Source organism: Psittacula echo (genome assembly GCF_963264785.1).
Source record: "Psittacula echo genome assembly, chromosome: 2".
Taxonomy (NCBI): domain Eukaryota; kingdom Metazoa; phylum Chordata; class Aves; order Psittaciformes; family Psittacidae; genus Psittacula; species Psittacula echo.
In genome coordinates, this window is record NC_137737.1 from 138,176,093 (window position 1) to 138,197,645 (window position 21,553).

At 39.7% G+C, this 21,553-nt stretch overlaps 1 protein-coding gene across 3 annotated transcripts in view; it reads right to left on the bottom strand.

The window, feature by feature from the left end:
- The window catches only part of STK3 (serine/threonine kinase 3), a 135,133-nt gene that overhangs the window by 45,800 nt on the left and 67,780 nt on the right, over positions 1–21,553 (bottom strand). For all 3 annotated transcript variants that reach the window (XM_080610086.1, XM_080610085.1, XM_080610087.1), the window contains 2 exons: positions 11,630–11,822; positions 1,934–2,109 (listed from right to left, as the gene is read on the bottom strand). In XM_080610086.1, coding sequence (XP_080466212.1) covers positions 1,934–2,109; positions 11,630–11,822 — 369 coding nt within the window. The remainder of the gene's footprint in view (positions 1–1,933; positions 2,110–11,629; positions 11,823–21,553) is intronic.

Genomic DNA, 21,553 nt, shown 5'->3' on the forward strand with positions numbered 1-21,553 from the left:
CCATGTGACATCAGCTGCTACCAGATGCTTCAGAGAAATATATTCTTGAATGAACTATTCTGAAGCAGTACATCCATAATTGAAGAGTCTTGCTAAATTCTTTCTTAGGCTGGCTTATCTATGGAAGTATCTGGCTTTTGTCATGCTTAATCAATATTCCATGCCCCACTCTCAACCATGTACACTGCAAATAAGTAAAAAATTCTCTCTGCCTTAAATCCTATTTGGTCTTCCATCAGAATAATTCTGTAGCAACAAGCCTCACAACATGCCTTATTAGGAAGCCAAGGGCAAACTGCACAACATGTAACTTCCATTAGGCACTGGAATAGGTTGCCCAGACAAGTAGCAGATGCCCCATCACTGGAAGTGTTCAAGGCCAGGCTTGACAGGGCTTTGAGAAACTAGCGCAAGGTGTCCTTGCCCATGACAGGGAAGCTGGACTAGATGACATTTAAAAAGTCCCTTCCAACCCAAACTATTCTATGATTCTTATGTCTCTGACTTGCTAGACTAAGACCACCAGCAAGGGTTGCCTACAACACTGATCAGAGAGTTTTCTGAAGATCACAGCTCCACAGGTTTGGTTCTATGACAAATTCCTATTTTGGTAAGGCAGCTTAATATGTACAAGCATCGCCAACAAGTTCCATGGGATTATCCATGTAAAAATTATTAATGAATAAGCACTTACAGAGTCAGGATCTTAGCCTTTACAAGAAGAATCATTTTCCCTTGCATGTCTTAACAAGTAACAGAAAAGATAGGATGAATTTTAAATTGTGCTAAGAGCAATTTTACCGCCACTATAATAACCCCACTTAAATAATGGCCAATTATTTTCCAATGAATAGTGCACATAGTTATTTTGTTAGTCAAATATCAGGATGATGACTATTGCATTTTACAGTTTAAAAAAAGGCCGAAAAAAGCCCCACCCTAACAAAAATCTGACTTAATCAAAACTCTCCAGCAGCAACAGCATGTACTGTGCTATTTAACTGGCTTTACTCCAGTATCTTAAATTTAAGAGTCAGCTTTATGTAGAAATGCAGTAAGTGAAAACTGGGAAAAAAATCCCACACCTACAGCTGTCACCTAAAATTAAACACAACATTTTTCTCCAAATCCCAAGTGTGCTTTCAAAAAGGTGCCGTGTGATCATATTTAGCTACTGCATTGCAGTTAGGAAAATGCTTAATCTACAATAGATAAATGAAACTTTCATTCAAACATGTAAAAAAAATTAAAAAGGGTGAAAACCAGGTATAGGTATCATCAAGTCTCTAAACAGTAATTATTTATTTCATTTTAAGAGTAACCTATAACTTAGGAACATTTTCTTTTTGCCCCTGTTATAAATTTGTGACATAGGCAAAAAGAAATAAACCACATATATTTTGGAGGGGGAAAAACCTCATCCTAAACTCAACTGACTGATGTTTGATAGAATAATTTTATGTAGAGAGATGTGTGGTATTGGAATAGTACCAACAAGCAGGTGATCTTAACCACCCCCAAGGAGACTGATTAAATGGCTTCAATCCAGTTTAAAATACTTAATAGTTTTACTGAGATACTCAACAAACAACACCACAATATTTCATGCCTGTAGCAATTTTTTTTTTTTTTAATAGAACTGGGTCAGACTTTAAACACATCAGTTATAAAGAACCCAAACACTTAAAAAAAGGTACTTACAAAGAAGTGTATTCCTAATGTCACACACCACTCCTTATTAAAAAGGTTCTGTGGTAAGCAAATGTACTTATTTCAACAACCAGGATAAAGAATTAGGTTAGATAATTGGGTAGTATTCTTGAACGTTTACTCATTTTACTTGTATTAACATAGTTATAGAAAAGGATTAACTATTTTTGGCACATACAAAATAAACAACGTTCAAGAAAATAAACAATAAAAATATACTTACGAAATCAAAATCTCCATCTTGAGGGACTTTCCAGTTATCAGGAAAAACGTTTTTGGATATGTGGTAAGGTTCATGCATGTTCTGATTACAGTTTTCAGGGCTTTTATTCTTGGAATCTTGTTTATCAAAGTAGTCCATGAAAGATGGTCTTTGAACTTGTGGTGAAGTAGCATTTCCTTAGTTGAAAGAAACAGGGAAAAAAAAACCAAACCTTAAAACTATTTACAGATTAAAGATTTACTGCACTACAAAAAATAAACTCCATTTATTAATTTTCTTGGATTTTACAGAAACTAATACAGTCATCTGTATGTGGTGCAAGCCTCCATTTATCCCCTGAGGATCTTTGGTATAAAAGCTCATAGTCGAAGAATGATATTTTTGTAGAAAGATACAATGTGGAGAAATGTTCAAGCCATTTCAGAGTTGCACACACAAATATTATTAGAAGTTACTTCATGCAATATCTATTTGTTGTTATAGACACTGAATAACACAAGGTGCTAAGCATCCCTTTGGGTGCTGAATGCCCCTAACTTCAAGGCGTAATCTACACGCACTTGTAAGAAAGCAACAGAGTTCCATCAGTCTCACCAAAGGTGTGACCGAAAAATTATTTAGAAAAAGAACGTGCAAAAAAAACCAACCACATAAACGATACCTAGAAACTGCTTAATTAAATTTGTTGCCAATAGGGATTCTCAGCAAATTATGCGATCAGACTCTACAGATGGCTGCAAAGCACCCTATCTCCATGGTGTGGAAGCCCCAGAGAATTTTTGTCATCATCTAAGCAGCCACAAAAGCTTCACAAAGCAAAATGAGATCAGTGTGAATTCTCATTCTATTACCCCTTTCATGAAACTAATTATATTCTTTAAAAAAAAACCCTACAACCCTAAATGACTGAAATTTGTTTTCATCTGTGGGATTTCAAAGCAAATTCATTACTAAACAGAACAATAAATAAAACGTAAGAAATGCTTTAGTAGTTCTACATAACTGTTACCTCAGAGACTATATTCTGCATAGCACTGACTCATGAAAAATGTACTTGCTTGCAGTGTAGCACATTCTGCATAGAGAAATATGAAATACATTTGCACAAGTAAAATATGAAACAGGATGTGAGATATAACTAAGCTGGAGGGAAAAAAAGTAGGAATTTTTGTTTGAACTACTTGTTTTAGGAAATGAGAAGGTAAACTACTAGAAATATCTTTAAAGTGTGTGTTTAATGTGATCACTAAGACTTGCTGATCTTCTCATCTGGCTTTACATTTGTTTTTATTAATTCATTAAGTGGTTGGTGTCCCCCCCCCAACATCTCTTCCCATTCCCTCTGTCTAAAAATTTTTTAGATTCATTCTAATTTTGCTTCACGATTAATAGCGGCCTATTTTTTCCACTAATGCTTCTTTTTGTACTCCCATCTTTTATAGCATGTGGATTTACATGTTCTTATCTTTCTGCTTTTTCTACATTTTTCTGTTCTTGTAAGACTCCATGAGAAAATGAACATGAGCCGGCTTCAGTGTGTGCTCGCAGCCCAGAAAGCCAACCATATCCTGGGCTGCATCAAAAGGAGCGTGACCAGCAGGTCAAAGGAGGTGATCCTGCCCCTCTACTCTGTTCTCGGGAGACCTCACTTGGACTATTGTGTGCAGTTCTGGTGTCCTCAACATAAAAAGGACATGGAACTGTTGGAATAACTCCAGAGGAGGGCCATGAGGATGATCAGGGGACTGGAGCACCTCCCATATGAAGATAGGCTGAGAAAGTTGGGGCTGTTCAGCCGGGAGAAGAGAAGGCTGTGTGGAGACCTCATAGCAGCCTTCCAGTATCTGAAGGGGGCCTACAGGGATGCTGGGGATGGACTATTCATCAGGGACTGTAGTGACAGGACAAGGGGTAACGGGTTCAAGCTTAAACAGGGGAAGTTTAGATTGGATCTAAGGAAGAAATTCTTTACTGTGAGGGTGGTGAGGCACTGGAATGGGTTGCCCAGGGAGGTTGTGAATGCTCCATCCTTAGCGGTGTTCAAGGCCGGGTTGGACAGAGCCTTAAGTGACATGGTTTAGTGTGAGGTGTCCCTGCCCATGGCAGGGGGGTTGGAACTAGATGATCTTAAGGTCCTTTCCAACCCTAACTATTCTATGATTCTATGACTTTGATGTGTTCTTCTACTGTCTTGGTCTAGGCTTTAATGCACTTGACACCAGGCACAGTATCACACAGTATCACAGTATGTTAGTGATTGGAAGGGACCTCAAAAGATCATCTAGTCCAATCCCTCTGCCGGAGCAGGAAAACCTAGATGAGGTTACACAGGAATGTGTCCAGGTGGGTTTTGAATGTCTCCAGAGAAGGAGACTCCACAACCTCCCTGGGCAGCCTGTTCCAGTGTTCTGTCACCCTCACTGAGAAGACGTTTCTTCTCAAGTTTAAGTGGAACCTCTTGTGTTCCAGTTTGTACCCATTACCCCTTGTCCTATCATTGTTTGCCACTGAGAAGAGCCTGCCTCCATCCTCGTGACACTCCCCCTTCATATATTTATATACACTAATACGGTCACCCCTCAGTCTCCTCTTCTCCAAACTATAGAGACCCAGCTCCCTCAGTCTTTCCTCATAAGGGAGATGCTCCACCCCCTTAATCATCTTAGTTGCCCTGCGCTGGACTCTCTCCAGCAGGTCCCTGTCCTTCTTGAACTGAGGGGCCCAGAACTGGACACAATATTCTAGATGCGGTCTCACCAGGGCAGAGTAGAGGGGAAGGAGGACCTCTCTCGACCTACTGACCACCCCCCTTCTAATACACCCCAGGATGCCATTGGCCTTCTTGGCCACAAGGGCACAGTGTTGGCTCATGGTCATCCTGCCGTTCCCTAGGACCCCCAGGTCCCTCTCCCCTACACTACTCTCTAACAGGTCGTTCCCCAACCTATACTGGAACCTGGGGTTGTTCCTGCCCAGATGCAGGACTCTACACTTTCCCTTGTTATATTTCATCAAGTTTCTCCCTGCCCAACTCTCCAGCCTGTCCAGGTCTCGCTGGATGGCAGCACAGCCTTCTGGCGTGTCAGCCACTCCTCCCAGCTTAGTGTCATCAGCAAACTTGCTGACAGTACACTCAATTCCCTCATCTAAATCATTGATGAATATATTAAATAATACTGGTCCCAATACTGATCCTTGAGGCACTCCACTAGATACAGGCCTCCAACTAGACTCCGCCCCATAGACTACAACTCTCTGGCTTCTCTCCTTCAGCCAGTTCACAGTCCACCTCACTACCTGATCATCCAGACCACACTTCCTCAGTTTAGCTATGAGGATGCTGTGGGAGACTGTGTCAAATGCTTTGCTGAAGTCAAGGTAGACCACATCCACCGCTCTGCCATCATCCATCCACAATGTTATTTCCTCATAAAAGGCTATGAGGTTGGTCAAGCATGACTTCCCCTTGGTAAAGCCATGTTGACTGCCCCTCATAACCCTCTTATCCTTGACATGCCTTAAGATGGCACCAAGGATAAGGTGTTCCATCACTTTCCCAGGGATGGAGGTGAGGCTGACCGGTCTATAGTTACCCGGGTCCTCCTTCTTGCCCTTTTTGAAGACTGGAGTGACATTTGCTTTCCTCCAGTCCTCAGGCACCTCTCCCGTTTCCCAAGACTTGGTAAAGATGACGGCACTTCCATTCAACTCCACAGTGATTCCTGCATTTAGTCTGCGATGTTTCCATATACACCTTCTCCCCCTCACTTTTTCTTTTTAGCTGTTTTTTCTCTCAGTTGTTGTCATACTCTTTTCTAATCCCACCTCTTAGTTATCTCTACTCACAATCTTTTAACTAATGACAACCACAACCATAAAAACATTCAGTGAACTAAACTCCAGGTTGAATTTAACAGACCACATAGCAGAGATCTCTCCTGCACAATCTCCAAGTCTGCCCCCCTGAACTCAAGATCACTTGAATGAGGTTTCTGGATCTCTCAAGTCCAGGACTGTGGAGGGATGAGAAGTAAACCGCAGGGATGCCAAATAACTACAAAAATAAGCACTAAAGGGCAAAAATGAAAGAACCTAGACTTTAGCAAAGCATACATTTAGAAAACCGATCCAAGAGTAGGTAGTAGTATGAAGGAGGTGGAATTAAAAACAGAAATACAATGCATTTCCTTAATAGAAAGTTTTTATTACTTGCTGATTGCTGCCTAAAACCCCTGAAAGTATTTGTACCAAAAGATAGGATACCACATTGTTGGCCTTTCACAACCAATATTTTTCTTCTGCTGATATGGCTGTACTTGTTTATAAGTACATCTCAAGGATTAAACAAGATTACCAGTGTCTCTGTTCAAAACTCTTCAGTACCAAAATGTTGGCCCATTACAGGTAAGATAGTCTCTCTCCTCTCATGTAACAGAAAATACTAAAGATTTTCCAAGTGTCACACGCAAGTTTTAGAGCTATTTATAAATATTTTCCTTGTATATATATGTAATAGTAGATTGCCTACATACATAAAACAAACTAACCCTTCCAAATTGCTTGCTATCAAATGCATATTAAGGAAAGTGGATCAACAGGACTGAAACTATTCCAAAATGAGCAAAGCACATTTATTTTTGCATTTTCAGGATTTGTTCTATTTGTTTCGATAAAAACAAATTGAAAACTCACTGTTGATTTCAGTTCAGTGTACAGTTAGTTAACCCATTTAAAAGAATAAGAGCTGCTTACCTTCACTGCAAATACAAAAAACTCGCACACAAAACCAGAAATATTTTGCCTGCAAAAGGATGGGACCAGAGGTGTTTCAAGGTTTACTTTTTTCCCCCATTGCCAGAGTAAACTGATGTAGGTTACACTTTTTTTGCAAAATATAAGGTTATTAGAAGATCATTTTGGTCTGAAAGCACTTCTAACTTTGATCAACAATAGAGTAACAGTTGTCAACAGCCTTGCAGAAATGAAGAAATTTAAAAGTATAATACATAAAGATTCCTTTAAGGACAATTAATTCACAACTATCCAGTAAGTTGCTTTTTACACATGCTATATATTTGCCACAAAAACCTGCAGCACAATTAGTATCAAATCCACATTTCCACTGAAAACCACTAGTGCAATAAACTGTTCCAATCTATGAGTGTTTAATTTTTTCAGTTGCTCTCATTTTTCTTTACTTTTCAATAAAAGAAGATCATGTTTAAAAATGTCTGCCACGGTTTCAACATTTTAAGACTATCAATCTACTTTTTTCTGAATCACAAGGAAACATTAGCAGAAACTAGATCACCAGTTCCTTAGGGCAGAGCAGCTGGGAGTCTACCAAACAACGTATCTAAGAAACAGTTGACTACTGAGAGCTGTGTAACAAAGTGATTAGCAAATTCGCAGTTTCCACATCACCGTGACTTACACACTCATGTCTTGATTCAAATTCAGGCCTCAGTCTTTTGTTTGTTTCTTTTATAATACACTTACTTATCAAAGATAATTGCAACTGGCATTTAAACAGAAAATCCACATATTTTTCAACCAACTGAAGCCCTCAGACTTTTGAAGGACTATGAACTCAAGTTTAAAGAATTTTTAATGAGGAAAATAGTTTGCTGCACAAAACATTGCCTTGCTTCTTGAGAACGAGACTTGTAAAACTGGTTTAATAACTTTTGTTCTATTTTTCCACTTTCTGAAGAAAAGCAAAAAATATTCAATGACACTACTATTATAAACCCGTTAGTCCACTCCAGCTGAGTTATACTTTATTTCTGCTTTCAGCAAAACAAAGAAAATACATGTTAAGCTAGCATTCTGCAACAGCGCTTGAAGCAGAATTGCCAACATGACAATGTTGTTTGGAAAAAAACCCAACCACTTGCAAAAGATGCCACTAGTAGTGGTATAAATGAACAACTTTATTACCAATCACAGAAGAGGCCTCAAGGACTCAAATAGGCTTGGAAACACCCATCATCTCTTTCCTATAAATAAAAGTAAAGCCCTAGTACACCTGCATACGGCATCAAGCAAACCATCTTAACGTGGGCAGAGTAAACATGTTTGAACAAAGCTACATCCATGAAATATCAATGCCCAGACTACACCACCCCTGAAATCTGCCTGTAATTAAACTTCCTTGCTGAACTCCTTTAGGACCTGTGTCACAGGTTGTTATAAATAAGTTTTGCTTCTCAGCTGAAAAAACAGTTGTGGCACTTAGGCCTTTCTAAGGGTTAAGGAAGCATCACTCCAAAGCTAACCAAGCATCCACTTCCTATCACAGAGGACACTGACTTACAGTATGGCACAATCTCTTTCACTGAAAGCACTGAAATCACTAAATAAATGAACACAAACAACTCATGAATTCTCCCTTCAAAATGTAGTTTCCACAGCATGATGTGGAACATGATGTTCCACAGCACAAAGTCCTTGGCTGTAACCAAGGACTCCATAATACAGTAATACAAGATAGTTCAGTGAGGAAGTGCTGGAACCAAACTTGTTACCAGTTACCAGCTGAACGATAAAACTGTCACATGCCATCAGGCTACCTCCAGTTTGCTGGCTTTACTTTGCAGGTCTTCAGACAGTTTACCTATGGGGGAGAAGAGAGGGAAAGGAAGCCTGCTTCCCAAAGATTATGTTTTTCTGTATGATAAGAAGGAAGAATGGGTTTAAGAACTATGCTGACTAAACCTAAAACATTTCATGCCTTACAGGGAAATGGTAATATTACAAAAACCTGACCACTTTTCTACATTCTATCAGTCAAATGACACCTAATTAGTCACTATCCTCCTCTTTTAACATATTCATTACCAATCATGAACTACCTAGCAGCTTCACTGAAGTCTGAAGCAACAGTTAGAAAAAGTCCAAATGGCAAGAGGCAATCTATTTGCCAGCCCAAAACAGACAGCAAATACAAGTTTAAAAAATGCAAAACCAAACCCAGCCAGAAGCAGGGACAGCTTTATGCCCCATCCTTGGCAGTGTTCAAGGCCAGCTTGGACAGGGCCTTGAGCAACCGGGTCTAGTGTGAGGAGTCCCTGCCCATGGCAAGGGGGTTGGAACTGGATGATCTTAAGGTCCTTTCCAACCCAAACCATGCCATGATTCTATGCGTGTTAATGAAAGGGAGAAAACAGAATGATCAGAAGTACTCTCTGGTGTATGAGAAAGTCCTAACGCTAAGACTTGCCAAAAAGCCACAAAGCGAATACAAGGAAGCTGGTCTGAACACCAGTCTCAAAGCTTCTACATGAAAATAAGTCCAGTCCAGGCAGCTGAAAAAAAGCAGTACTAACTTACATCAATCCCACTCTTTCTTCCACTCCACATCAAACCTCCTAAAATCAAGCTCCGCCTCCCACCTCTCTGTATTTTGCATTTTCTTCCTTCCTTCCAGGTACACACCACATGGTCTCTGGCCAGAGCGTGCATAGGCATGCTAAGCAAGAAGGCATAAATGTTTTTTATTGCTATGCTGTATATTGTATGTTGGGGTAGGATGACAGGCGTGGTTTTGTTCCAAATCCCAATTTTATCTGGGCACAATTCCCTATTTGTGAAAAAAATATGGTTTTAGTTATTTTCTGTCATGGCTCCCAGAGGCCTCTAAGCATGGGCACTTATAAATAAAAACTTATTATTGTTTCTTATTTTGTCCTTGAACAGCAAAACAAAAGGCAGAAGGAAACAAAACATAAAGCTAAACACAAGAGCAATCGAAAAAAAGGGTTGCCATAAATATTCTGTGTCTCTAGGAAAGAGAGTTCCCTAGTTCACTGAGTTTATTTCTCCAAGTTTCTTGCTTGCAATGTTCTATTATTCAAAACTATCAAAGAGCACTTTTGAGCTACCTGTTCTGATTTATTATAAATCAAATCATATAATCTATAAATCAAATCTAGACAGTGCTCACCTTGCATATAAAGGTATATTATATATTGGTATATATTGGAGTACTGCATGCAGTTCTGGTGTCCTCAACATAAAAAGGACATGGAACTGTTGGAACAACTCCAGAGGAGGGCCACGAGGATGATCAGGGGACTGGAGCAACTCCTGTATGAAGACAGGCTGAGAAAGTTGGGGTTGTTCAGCTTGGAGAAGAGAAGGCTGTGTGGAGACCTCATAGCAGCCTTCCAGTATCTGAAGGGGGCCTACAGGGATGCTGGGGACTCTCTATTAGGGACTGTAGTGACAGGACAAGGAGTTATGGGTTAAAACTTATACAGGGGAAGTTTAGACTGGATATAAGGAAGAAGTTCTTTACTGTTAGGGCGGTGAGGCACTGGAATGGGTTGCCCAGGGAGGTTGTGAATGTTCCATCCTTGGCGGTGTTCAAGGCCAGGTTGGATTGAGCCTTGGGTGACATGGTTTAGTGGGAGGTGTCTCTGCCAATGGCAGGGGGGTTGGAACTTGATGATCTTAAGGTCCTTTCCAACCCTAACTATTCAATGATTCTACAATCCTATGATTAGGAAAAAGTAGGCAAACTCTGAAATCTTGTGTCTTTGTCAAGCACAATGAAGCACAATATCTGCATCTGCCTTTCATGAGAGCAGGGATCTGCATGTCCCTTCCTGGTGACATTTATTTAGGCAGCTATTGCTGCTGTTTCAGCCAATAGCACATGCATCACAGAACCAGAGGATGACTACAGTGGACATGATTTGTATGTATTATCAGTTGAGAGATATGGAGGTCCCATTCTTTAATTATTTTTACGTTTTAATCAATGGTTCTCCAATGCAAAATACAAGAAATTTCAGCAAGTAAGTGTTGGAACCAAACCTGTTGCCTGCCAGCTGAATTATGAAACTATTGCTTGCCATCAGGCTACCTCCAATTTACTGGCTTTCTTTCATTAGTTATAGGTCTCAAGGAAACCTGCTGTCCCAGACCTTATATATTCTTGTTTGACAAGTAAGAAGAATGGGTAAGAATTATACGGAGTAAATGCCAAGGTGTAGGAAGGAAATTCACTTTCTAACTACAGACTGTTACTGGAATCAACTCAAAATTCAAAATAACATTATATTTTAAAACCAATGTCTCCAGCAGACAAATAGGACACGGGTAAGAGATTGCAGTGCAAAATTAATGACACTTTCTTGATTTGTTTGGCATGCTAACAGGTATTTGTTCCCAGCACATACAAAAACTACGTGGACAGTGTTGTATGATCTGGTATACTACTTATATAGAAATTGCTTATTAAGCCTGAAATGATTGTCAGGGTGCACAGACACTGCGCTAAACCCCACTTCCACCCTAAGAATTACTTTATTATCCTCTATACCAAATTGCCTTTTAATATCTTTCCCTTTATTTTTCCCGATCATTTATCTTTTCTGTTACTTGAAATTGATGAGTTTGAGATCACTTGTACTAACACTCCACTAGCCTCCCAGTTTAATAGGCAAATATTCTGTTTCAGCCTGAAAACAAAGTAGAGCACATACTAAGTGTTTTCATGAGGTGAATCATTCTACTTAAACTAACGACTAAACAAAATGGTACATTCGCTCTTATTGCTGAGAATTAAAAAAAACCCAAATCACAATTATAGCCTCACCCTCCCCCACCAACAAAAGCCACCGATGATGCAGCATTTTCGTACAGTACGAGAAAACACATTACTGAGAGGAAATTAAATAAACAACATACTTTTCATGGTCCCATCTTCTTCTTCATCATCATCGCTATTTATTACCATGGTCCCTAAGTCAGATTCTAACATGGTGCTGTTGTGTTCAATCATTGTCTGAGCTCCTTCACTCATCGTACTTGTGGCCCTCATGGTACCAGCACTCTCTGAACTGGTCTTCACCATGGTGTGAGAGTCCAGCTCGTCTTCATCCTATAGAGAAACATTTGCCAGAATGAAGAGATGATTTAAAGAGAACCAAACAAAAGCTAAGAAGCAATCATTTACATGCTGATGCATTAGTTTTATATCTTCATGTGACCTGCTGCTAGATTTACAGATTTAAAACTTAAAAACAAACTACAAAATAAAAAGCATTCCATATAAAGGAAGAAAAGTTTCTTCCTTTGCCACAGATGTATGGCAAGGTGAATACAACAAACAGTGGCCCACCCACCCACTTCGTATCAGCATCTGCTTTTTAATATCTCAGTTATTTTCATGATCCACTATACCTCCCAGGGTCTCAAAATCAGTACCACAATTTACAGAAAGTGATTTGGTTGTTCCGCAACGGACTACCACTAAAGCTTTGTGCTGATCACCTTTAACTCAGTATCATGCCCAGCATCTTACATTACACAGCATCCAGATGACAGACTCACATTCAATTTAGTTATTGAACAATCCTCAAAAATAGTTTTGGAAGTCCACCTCAGAAACAGAAAACCAACTCTGCTTACTTCAAATACTTAGTTCTTTTCAAAAAGCTGTCAGAGTGAGCAAAATAACTTGTTGATACTATGTAGAAAAACATCTGTAAAGAAAATACTTAACCAAATAAGTGGGGGAGCCAGTACCATGAAGAGACACAGTAGCACTTTGAACCTGTGACAAATCTGAACTCTTTCCTTTCCTGTTACTCCCTGACACAGCAGACAATTTGTGTCTAGTATACACATACTGCACAAGCCAGCTACATTGCCTGAGAGCTGTTTCTCTAATGGTCGGTCTAAGCAGATCCAGTGAGTTGTAGTTAGCAGTAATACTGATACACCAGCTCCTGAAAATTATTCAATTACATCTCAACTCAGAGACACAAAAATAGATCCAGTTTTGATTATAATTTGCTGGCTAATAGCACAACATGCTGAAACCAGGATTCAGACCTAAACCTGTGAATACAATTTCAAATGTCAAAAGAATCCTTATTTTCCAGATTACAACTTGTAAAAATACTCAAGTTCTTCATTTGCATTCCTTCTAGGTTTTTTTTTAGTTGTATTCTATAACACTATATTTAGTACCCTACCCTTAAAAAAATCATGATACAGACGGTTTACAGCTACAGCACTAGAAGACTGTGCTAGTAAATAAATGAGAATATTTTGGTACTGCTCCTCCTGGTGGCAACTCTAACTTTCTCTAGTACCCCTTCGGGCACCCCCCTCCACCCGGATCTTGTGTTTTCTACAAGTTGTATTTTTATCTTTCAGTGGTACTCAGAAAGTAAAGTCCAAAAGCATCTCTTTGCATTGCATTTTAAAAGTGCCAGAACAATTAAGCTGTTATCTCTATGCGCTTCTTTCAGTACTGCAATGCAATGCAAAACTGACTCACAATGTACTGCTTTCTCTTACTGAGCGCTACAAATGTGCATCTCTAACACACAGACAAGCAAACCTCTGAGTTTAAGGCACAGTTATATTTGATTCACAGCTTTGCTTGACTAATATTAACATCCACTTGCAGCGCTACATGGTCCTAAACTTACTAAAACTGAAATCTGAAAATAAATAAATGTTTTCTTGAAGCTTGGAAGTTATTATTTTGGAAGCTGGTGAAAAAATGTGATGGCTAATATTATGAGCAAGCATGGAGTCTTACATGACCTTTTTTTTTTTTATCATTTGCTTCATTACAAAAACCTGGTATTCTATTTCTTCAGTCAAATCAAGTACCTGAATTCATTCCAATGAATAGCATTTCCTTTTGCAGTCTGAGAGTGTCAAAAGCCTTCAGCTTACTGTTGTCTCTCAGCAAAGAGAAAAGTTATCTTCTAGTACTCAGAAGACTAAGATTCACAAAAGCCCACCTCGGTACTAACAGAAGAGCTGTCCCAAAAAAAAGTAGTACACCACAGTTTTGATTAATAGTATTTTCCCTAGATCAGGAACAATGTACTGAGAGAGAGCAATACAAAACTTTCTGGGCCTGTGCATGCCCCAGAGTAACTAATCTTATGGGTTAAGACAGAATACTTCCAGAACCATCATTGCAGTATTTACCACAAATATAAGACATACCTAATAGCAGTAGACTATTCTGGGTCTGAAAAATAGTAGGCCAGGTCTACTGGGGGCTGGTGGAGCTGGTCTGACAAAGGGAAGAGCAGTTGTGGTAGGAGGCTTGCCAGACTGGTCAAAGAAGCTTTAAACTAGATGTGTTGGCAGAGAGGGGCATCGTTCCATCCCAACACACCCAGTCAGTTGCCAGCACCTACAATAAATGCTCGGAGCGATGCAGAGATATTCCAGCCGCTCCAGCCAATGAGCCGGCTGCATTTGGAGATCAGCTCAGATGCCTCTATACAAACGCCCAGAGCATGGGGAACAAACAAGAGGAATTAGAGATGTGTGCACATCTACGGGGGTATGATATAATAGGCATCACAGAAACATGGTGGGATGGCTCCTACAACTGGAGTGTTGGAATGGAAGGTTACAGGCTCTTTAGAAAAGACAGGCCTGGCAGGCGGGGAGGGGGAGTTGCTATTTATGTTAGGGATAGGCTGGAGAGTATGGAACTCTGTCTGGGGATGGGTGAGCAGTCGACAGAGAGTTTGTGGGTCAGGGTTAAAGGGAGAGCAGCGATGGGGGACATTACTGTGGGGATCTGTTACAGACCGCCTGATCAAGAGGAATCTGTGGATGAAGTGCTCTACAGGCAGATAGGAACAGCCTCACGCTCACAGGCCCTTGTTCTCATGGGAGACTTCAACCACCCTGACATCTGTTGAAGGGACAGTACGGCCACGCACAAGCAATCCAGGAGGTTCCTCGATTGTGTGGAAGACAACTTCCTTCTGCAAGTAATAGAGGAGCCGACAAGGAGAGATGCCGTGCTTGACCTCGTGCTCACCAACAGGGAAGGGCTCGTTGGAAATGTGATGCTCCAGGGCAGCCTTGGATGCAGCGACCATGAGATGGTCGAATTTGAGATCCTTGGGACAGTGAGAAGAGTGTGCAGCAAGCTCACTGCCCTGGACTTCAAGAGAGCAGACTTTGGCCTCTTCAGGAACCTGCTTAGGAAGGTTCCATGGGATACAGCCCTAGAGGACAGGGGGGCCCAAGACTCTTGGTTGATGTTCAAAGATCACCTACCACAAACTCAGGAGTGTTGCATCCCAACTGGAAGGAAGTGCAGCAGGAGGGCCAGGAGACCTCCTTGGATGGATAAGGAGCTGCTCAGGAAAATTCAAAGGAAAAAAGAGGCTTATAGAAGGTGAAAGCAGGGACAGGCGGCCTGGGAAGAATACAGGGATGTTGTCCGGGAAGCTAGGGACCAGGTTAGGAAAGCTAAGGCCCAGTTAGAATTGACCTTGGCTAGGGATGTTAAGGATAGCAGGAAGGGATTTTATAGGTATATTGTGAATAAAAGACAGACTAGGAACAACGTAGGCGCCCTCTGGAAGATAACGGGAGAACTGGCTACCCTGGATTTGGAGAAGGCTGAGGTTCCTAATGACTTCTTTGCCTCAGTCTTCACTGGGAAAGGCTCTGACGGCACCATCCAAGTCTTGGAAGGCGGACGCAGGGACTGTGAGAATGAAGACCCTAGGCCCACTGTAGGAGAGGATCTGGTTCGAGACCATCTTAAAAACCTGAATGTGCACAAGTCCATGGGACCTGATGAAATCCATCCATGGGTCCTGAAGGAGCTGGTGAATGAAGTTGCTAAGCCACTGGCCATCATATTTGAAAACTCATGGCAGTCAGGTGAGGTTCCTGACAACTGGGAAAAAGGGAAATATAACCCCCATTTTTAAGAAGGGAAAAATGGATGACCTGGGGAATTACAGACCAGTCAGTCTCACCTCTGTGCCTGGCAAAATCGGGATCCGTGCTGTGGCTGGTCTTGTTCAACATCTTTGTCGGTGACATGGACAGTGGGATTGAGTGCGCCCGCAGCAAGTTTGCCAATGACACCAAGCTGTGTGGTTCGGTTGATACGCTGGAGGGAAGGGATGCCATCCAGAGGGATCTTGACATGCTTGTGAGGTGGGCTGATGCCAACCTGATGAAGTTTAACCATGCCAAGTGCAAGGTCCTACACCTGGGTCGGAGCAATCCCAGGCACAGCTACAGGATGGGCAGAGAAGAGATTCAGAGCAGCCCTGTGGAGAAGGACTTGGGGGTGTTGGTCGATGAGAAGATCAACATGAGCCGGCTTCAGTGTGCGCTCGCAGCCCAGAAAGCCAACCGTATCCTGGGCTGCATCAAAAGGAGCGTGACCAGCAGGTCAAAGGAGGTGATCCTGCCCCTCTACTCTGCTCTCAGGAGACCTCACTTGGAGTATTGTGTGCAGTTCTGGTGTCCTCAACATAAAAAGGACATGCAACTGTTGGAACAAGTCCAGAGGAGGGCCACGAGGATGATCAGGGGACTGGAGCAACTCCCGTATGAAGATAGTCTGGGAAAGTTGGGCTGTTCAGCCTGGAGAAGAGAAGGCTGAACAGAGACCTTATAGCAGCCTTCCAGTATTTGAAAGGGGCCTACAAGGATGCTGGAGAGGGACTCTTCACTAGGGACTGTAGTGATAGGACAAGGGGTAATGGGTTAAAACTTAAACAGGGGAAGTTTAGATTGGATATAAGGAAGAAATTCTTCACTGAGAGGGTGGTGAGGCACTGGAATGGGTTGCCCAGGGAGGTTGTGAATGCTCCATCCCTGGTAGTGTTCAAGGCCAGGTTGGACAGAGCCTTGGGTGGCATGGTTTAGTGTGAGGTGTCCCTGCCCATGGCAGGGGGGCTGGAACTAGATGATCTTAAGGTCCTTTCCAACCCTAACTATTCAATGATTCTATGATTTACATGAGAGATGAAAGCGAATCCTTTGTACAAATTATGATTCATTCTTTAAAGATTATAAATATTGACGTAGAACTTTTACTGTGTCCTTTAAAAAAAAGGTAAACTCACTGATTAAATAAAAACAAACACAAATCTGAATCTTAACCAGGAAAAAAAAATCAGGTATTAAAACTGAAGTGTCATGTTCTCATGCTGTTTATGAAAACACATAGAAGGATCAAGGAATAAAACCAGCTAGCTCTGCAATTAGACTGTCTGCTGTTCTCTTGTGTACAAGTAATAAACACCAAACTTGTATTTGAGGCAGGTTTCCACCCGTACAACAATAGAATGAATGTATGAGCAAGAACTCTACTATCTCCTGAAATGCTACAGAAATTACAATAAACTACAGAAACTCTGAAAAACATTACAACATGAAGCAAATACAAGTAAAACATTGCCAATATGCTGCAACTCTATGACTCTTTGGATCTCCTTATTTACCAGAATAAACTATAAGATTAACAAAACCAACCTTTAAAGCATGAAAATGCAACCAGAGAGACCTGATTATCAGGACAGCAAATTCAAAAAGACTTCAGTGGAAGCAACATACAACATTTACTATATGCTTGTACCATAAAAGATAGCATCATCACATAAGAATTTTCTCTGAAAAGATGGCCTTGCACATTATACCTGAGCCTACATGATCATAGCGGTGAGTGAGCCAAGGTGATTATGGTTAATGGAGCTTTCTGCTGCAATTTTAACATTCATAGGACAAAAAGGGATGAAGACTGATAAAAAACCCAAATAAATAAACAAAACAAAGACATAATAGTAGCTTGCCTTTAAAAATCTCTTCACTATGGTTTGCGCACACAAAAAGAACACTAGAGGGCACCAAAGACGGCTAACTAGCCTGCAATGCATTACAGGAAGATTTACATGCTGGCAAAACTTAGTATCCTGTAAAATAATTCCATTTACTATTAACACCTCATCATCACCTTTGAAAAACGTGGCTGTAGTCACAGCTATCTTTTTTTGGAAGCACTGTAGTAGCTACATAAATATATAATACAGCTTGGTCAAGAAAAAGGACTTTGTAAAAGTTCCTAACATGCACAAAGCTCAGCTACTACCCAACTATATAATACTGAGCACACGTTTAAGCTTAGACTCAACAGCAGAACAGGTCAAGACTTATCTTTCAGCACAGAGTCAAATCCTATCAAATTCAGTAGACATATATCACAAAACAAGCATTTAAGCTTGTTTTCTACCTTCTCCTAATTGGTACCTAGTAACAACAACTTTCTGTGCACAATTACTTCCCTATGTTTATTCTTCTCATAATCAGTTTCTGGCTGTAAGTTGCTGTGGATTTTAGCAATATGGTCTTAAAAAGCGGCTTATGCCCCTTGGGTAACTATATTTTACTTGACAAAGTCTTCATCACATATTTCTAACTTCAAGACATTTAAAAGACTGCAATCAAAGTTAATTAGCACACACATCAAGTGTTCTTTGGCTTAAAGGAAAAATGCTATGAAAACAGAAAGTTTCAACACTGTTTGTCATGCAAAGTTACATTTATAGCGACAGATACATAGATACATCATATATATTCATGCACCTTTCAGGTGTTTGTAAGTAAATACAAAAAGTTCCAGAAAGATACAGCCTGGTGTACCAGATTTAAAATATAAAATAACTCAAATGATTCACCAGTTCCTTTAAAATAACTATATATTGTAAAAATATACAGGAATTTATTACAGCAATAATTAAGGATTGCTGTAAATAAAGGAATAATTATAGCAATCATTACCTAAAAGTCTTAAAAGACAGATGTCAACTTCTCATAATTAATATATGATCAAACAAACTTTTGTATGAATTAATAACTAATCCTACATAGGGGAATAATTGATTATTGATGGCCAAGTTGTTGATAGCTGTCAACCACTAAGTGTCTATGAAAAATAAAAATGAACTACTGAAGCAGTAATTGTTTGCATATTCTAAAATAATTAAGCATTCCTCACATAATAGAGACATAAAAATGTAAAAGAAAACATACAAGAGCTGCTTGTTAGCTCTTTCCTTTAAAGATCCACGGAAATAAATATTTAGACATGTTTCCCGTGAGCTGCCAGGCAACGAGTTACTTTACATTCCCCATAATACAGCTGCCCAACCTCAGCATCTAGTTCACATCACACTTCAAAAAAAGAACGAGAGAGGAGACTGGTCATGTTTAGTAATGCCTAAACTAACATTTAAACTTTGATATTGGGATTAACCTTCTGTAGAATACACCACTTGCAATTTTTGCTTAATTAAAAAAATCTGTACAATTACCTCAGTACTTATCAAAGCATGTCAGTTTGTCAGAAGGCATTCTCATCACACAAGCAGTTCTCCTAACAGGCATAAAAATCAGTTCACAGCGCACTACTTGTAACAATATTGTATCTCTCAGGAAGGACACAGACATGAAGACTGTATTCAACCTGGCCATTAGTTTACAGCTGCGTAATACAAAGTTTCAGATCATGAAAAATATTTACATTACAATGTACAACTTCTCATAGTATAAAATGTTCACACAGTGGTAAAAATTAAAATTAAGAATCAGTTTTAGGGATGTGACTCTTCTTCATTTGAAGAAAAACAGCCTGAATCAATCCTGAAAAAGAAGTAAATAACTGAAATCTTTACATGTGATGAATCCTCCAAACCCACCCACTCCTCCTCATTCTATTTTCAGTTATGTAAGTCACTTGTAACCCCAGTGCTCATTACAATGCATACATATATGGCTTTAAGAGGGAATCAAAACTATAAAAACTTTATTAAAATATAACTGCTAGGGTTAAATCTGGTTTCCTAACAAAAGTAACATCATAGTTAGAACAACTTACATCCTTCTTGGTGGGTCCTAAAACATGTAGAAGTGAGCAATGTGCACAACTGCTTGTGCTTCACATAGGATATTCTTGGGGGTTTAGATCAATAAATTCAAGCCCCGAACAGGTTAACTGAAAACATCCTTTTCCAACAGTATATAGACTCAATTCACTGCCCATGAGAGACCTTTAACATTGATAGACTCCACTTAACACTGACATTAGTATTTGCTCTTGCTTTTAGGTGTGACTGAATATGCATTTCTCCTGGTTTGAGTCTCAGTCTGCCTTTGCACTTCTACAGTAAGGACTTCACAGTAATACCATTAGGAAAAATCAACTTTAAAAAGTGTTATTTTCCAAAATTTATGTGCTAGGGGGCTATTGCTTTCTAACCACACAGTGACTCCAATTCAATATACAATCTGAGAACATTTATAGATGTTAAAATATGAATATAGGCATAGCTGTCAGTACTACTACACAAAGTAACATAGGGAGTGTCATTATTTCTTTCTAGAATTGCTGCCATCATTGCATGTTGGCTTATAAAAACTTGTATGTGAACTTTGTGTAGTCATGCAAACTACACACAAGCAGCCCTGTATTTCTGCAGGGTTCTGTGAAAACAGGGACATAAGGAGAAATGTGCAATAGTTATTTCTTTATATTTGAATGCTGGGCTGCTGACTTCATCCCCAACTGTATACCAAACTGGCACTCAATTACCTGTTTTCCCTTTCCAGAAGGGAAAGAATAAACACTCAGAAGTGTAAAAGAATTGGTTTATTGTTTTTCTGGCAGCTACCCAAACAAGTTTCAAATGAAATGAAAACCATAATCTTTGAGCTTATTTTGAAAATAAGCATTATTTCAATTTGAAGTGGGGACTTTGGGGGGATTTGCTGTTTGTTTGGGTTATTTTTAAATTACAAAACACAAATATTCCAATGCTTTCATCTTATTCTTCTGGTTTTTATCCTGGTTTTCTTTAGCAACTTTTGGGTCCATTGATCGACCTCTGCCTAAGTATGCTTTGAAAACTAACATCTGTGCTGTCCAGAATTTCACTTAATTCAGGTCTCAATCACAACTGCATGTTGCTCAGGAGTCTTCTAGCATGCAGTACTCTAATAAGATGCCTTCAGGACACAGTACAAGAAGTTTAGCTGATAGAATTATTAATTCTAAGTTTGCTGTTTCCTAGTCTGGCTGGTTTTGTGCTTTTAACCGATCAGAACCTTTAGCGCCTACAACTGGACACGATGCTGGTGTAATCTCTCAAATGAATCTGGAATTTCTTACAATGATACACTACATTAAGACTCAGTTGCAAGACATGGGAAGTCTGCACGACAACCAAACCATTATTAAAACCAACTAAGAACAAGATTAGTTCTGCACTGTGACAGCACGAAAGCTACTCCTAGGTCACTAGCAAACAGAGTTTATACAAACTGTATTTGTCAAAAAGGAAATCCCTTCACCTCACCTTACTATCAATATTCTTCATTTCATTCACCTGTATGCTTGATTTTTCTATTAAAAGCAAAGTAATTCCAAACTTTCAGCTCAAGGCTTACCAAGCAATACAAAATTATTAAAGGCATGTATTTACTGATAGCAAAAGTCAGACTTACTACCAAATATCAATAGTTTTAACAAAAGTAAAAGTTTCATCCTAATTACAAACCTTATCACAAATTACATTTTAGAATTATAAAACCATATGAAAACTGAGAGAATTTAAACATCTCAACAGCATACAAGAACATAAGCAAAAATCTTCTTAAAAATAGGAACAGAAATCCCTTTTTAACTTAACCTTTTTATAATGGCAAACTTTTTCAGAAGTTTAACTATTCAATATAAACCTTACAGCAAAAAAGCACATTCCTTTGTCCATTATTGCAAGTTATTTTTGCAGCAGTAAATACATGGTGGCTTATAGT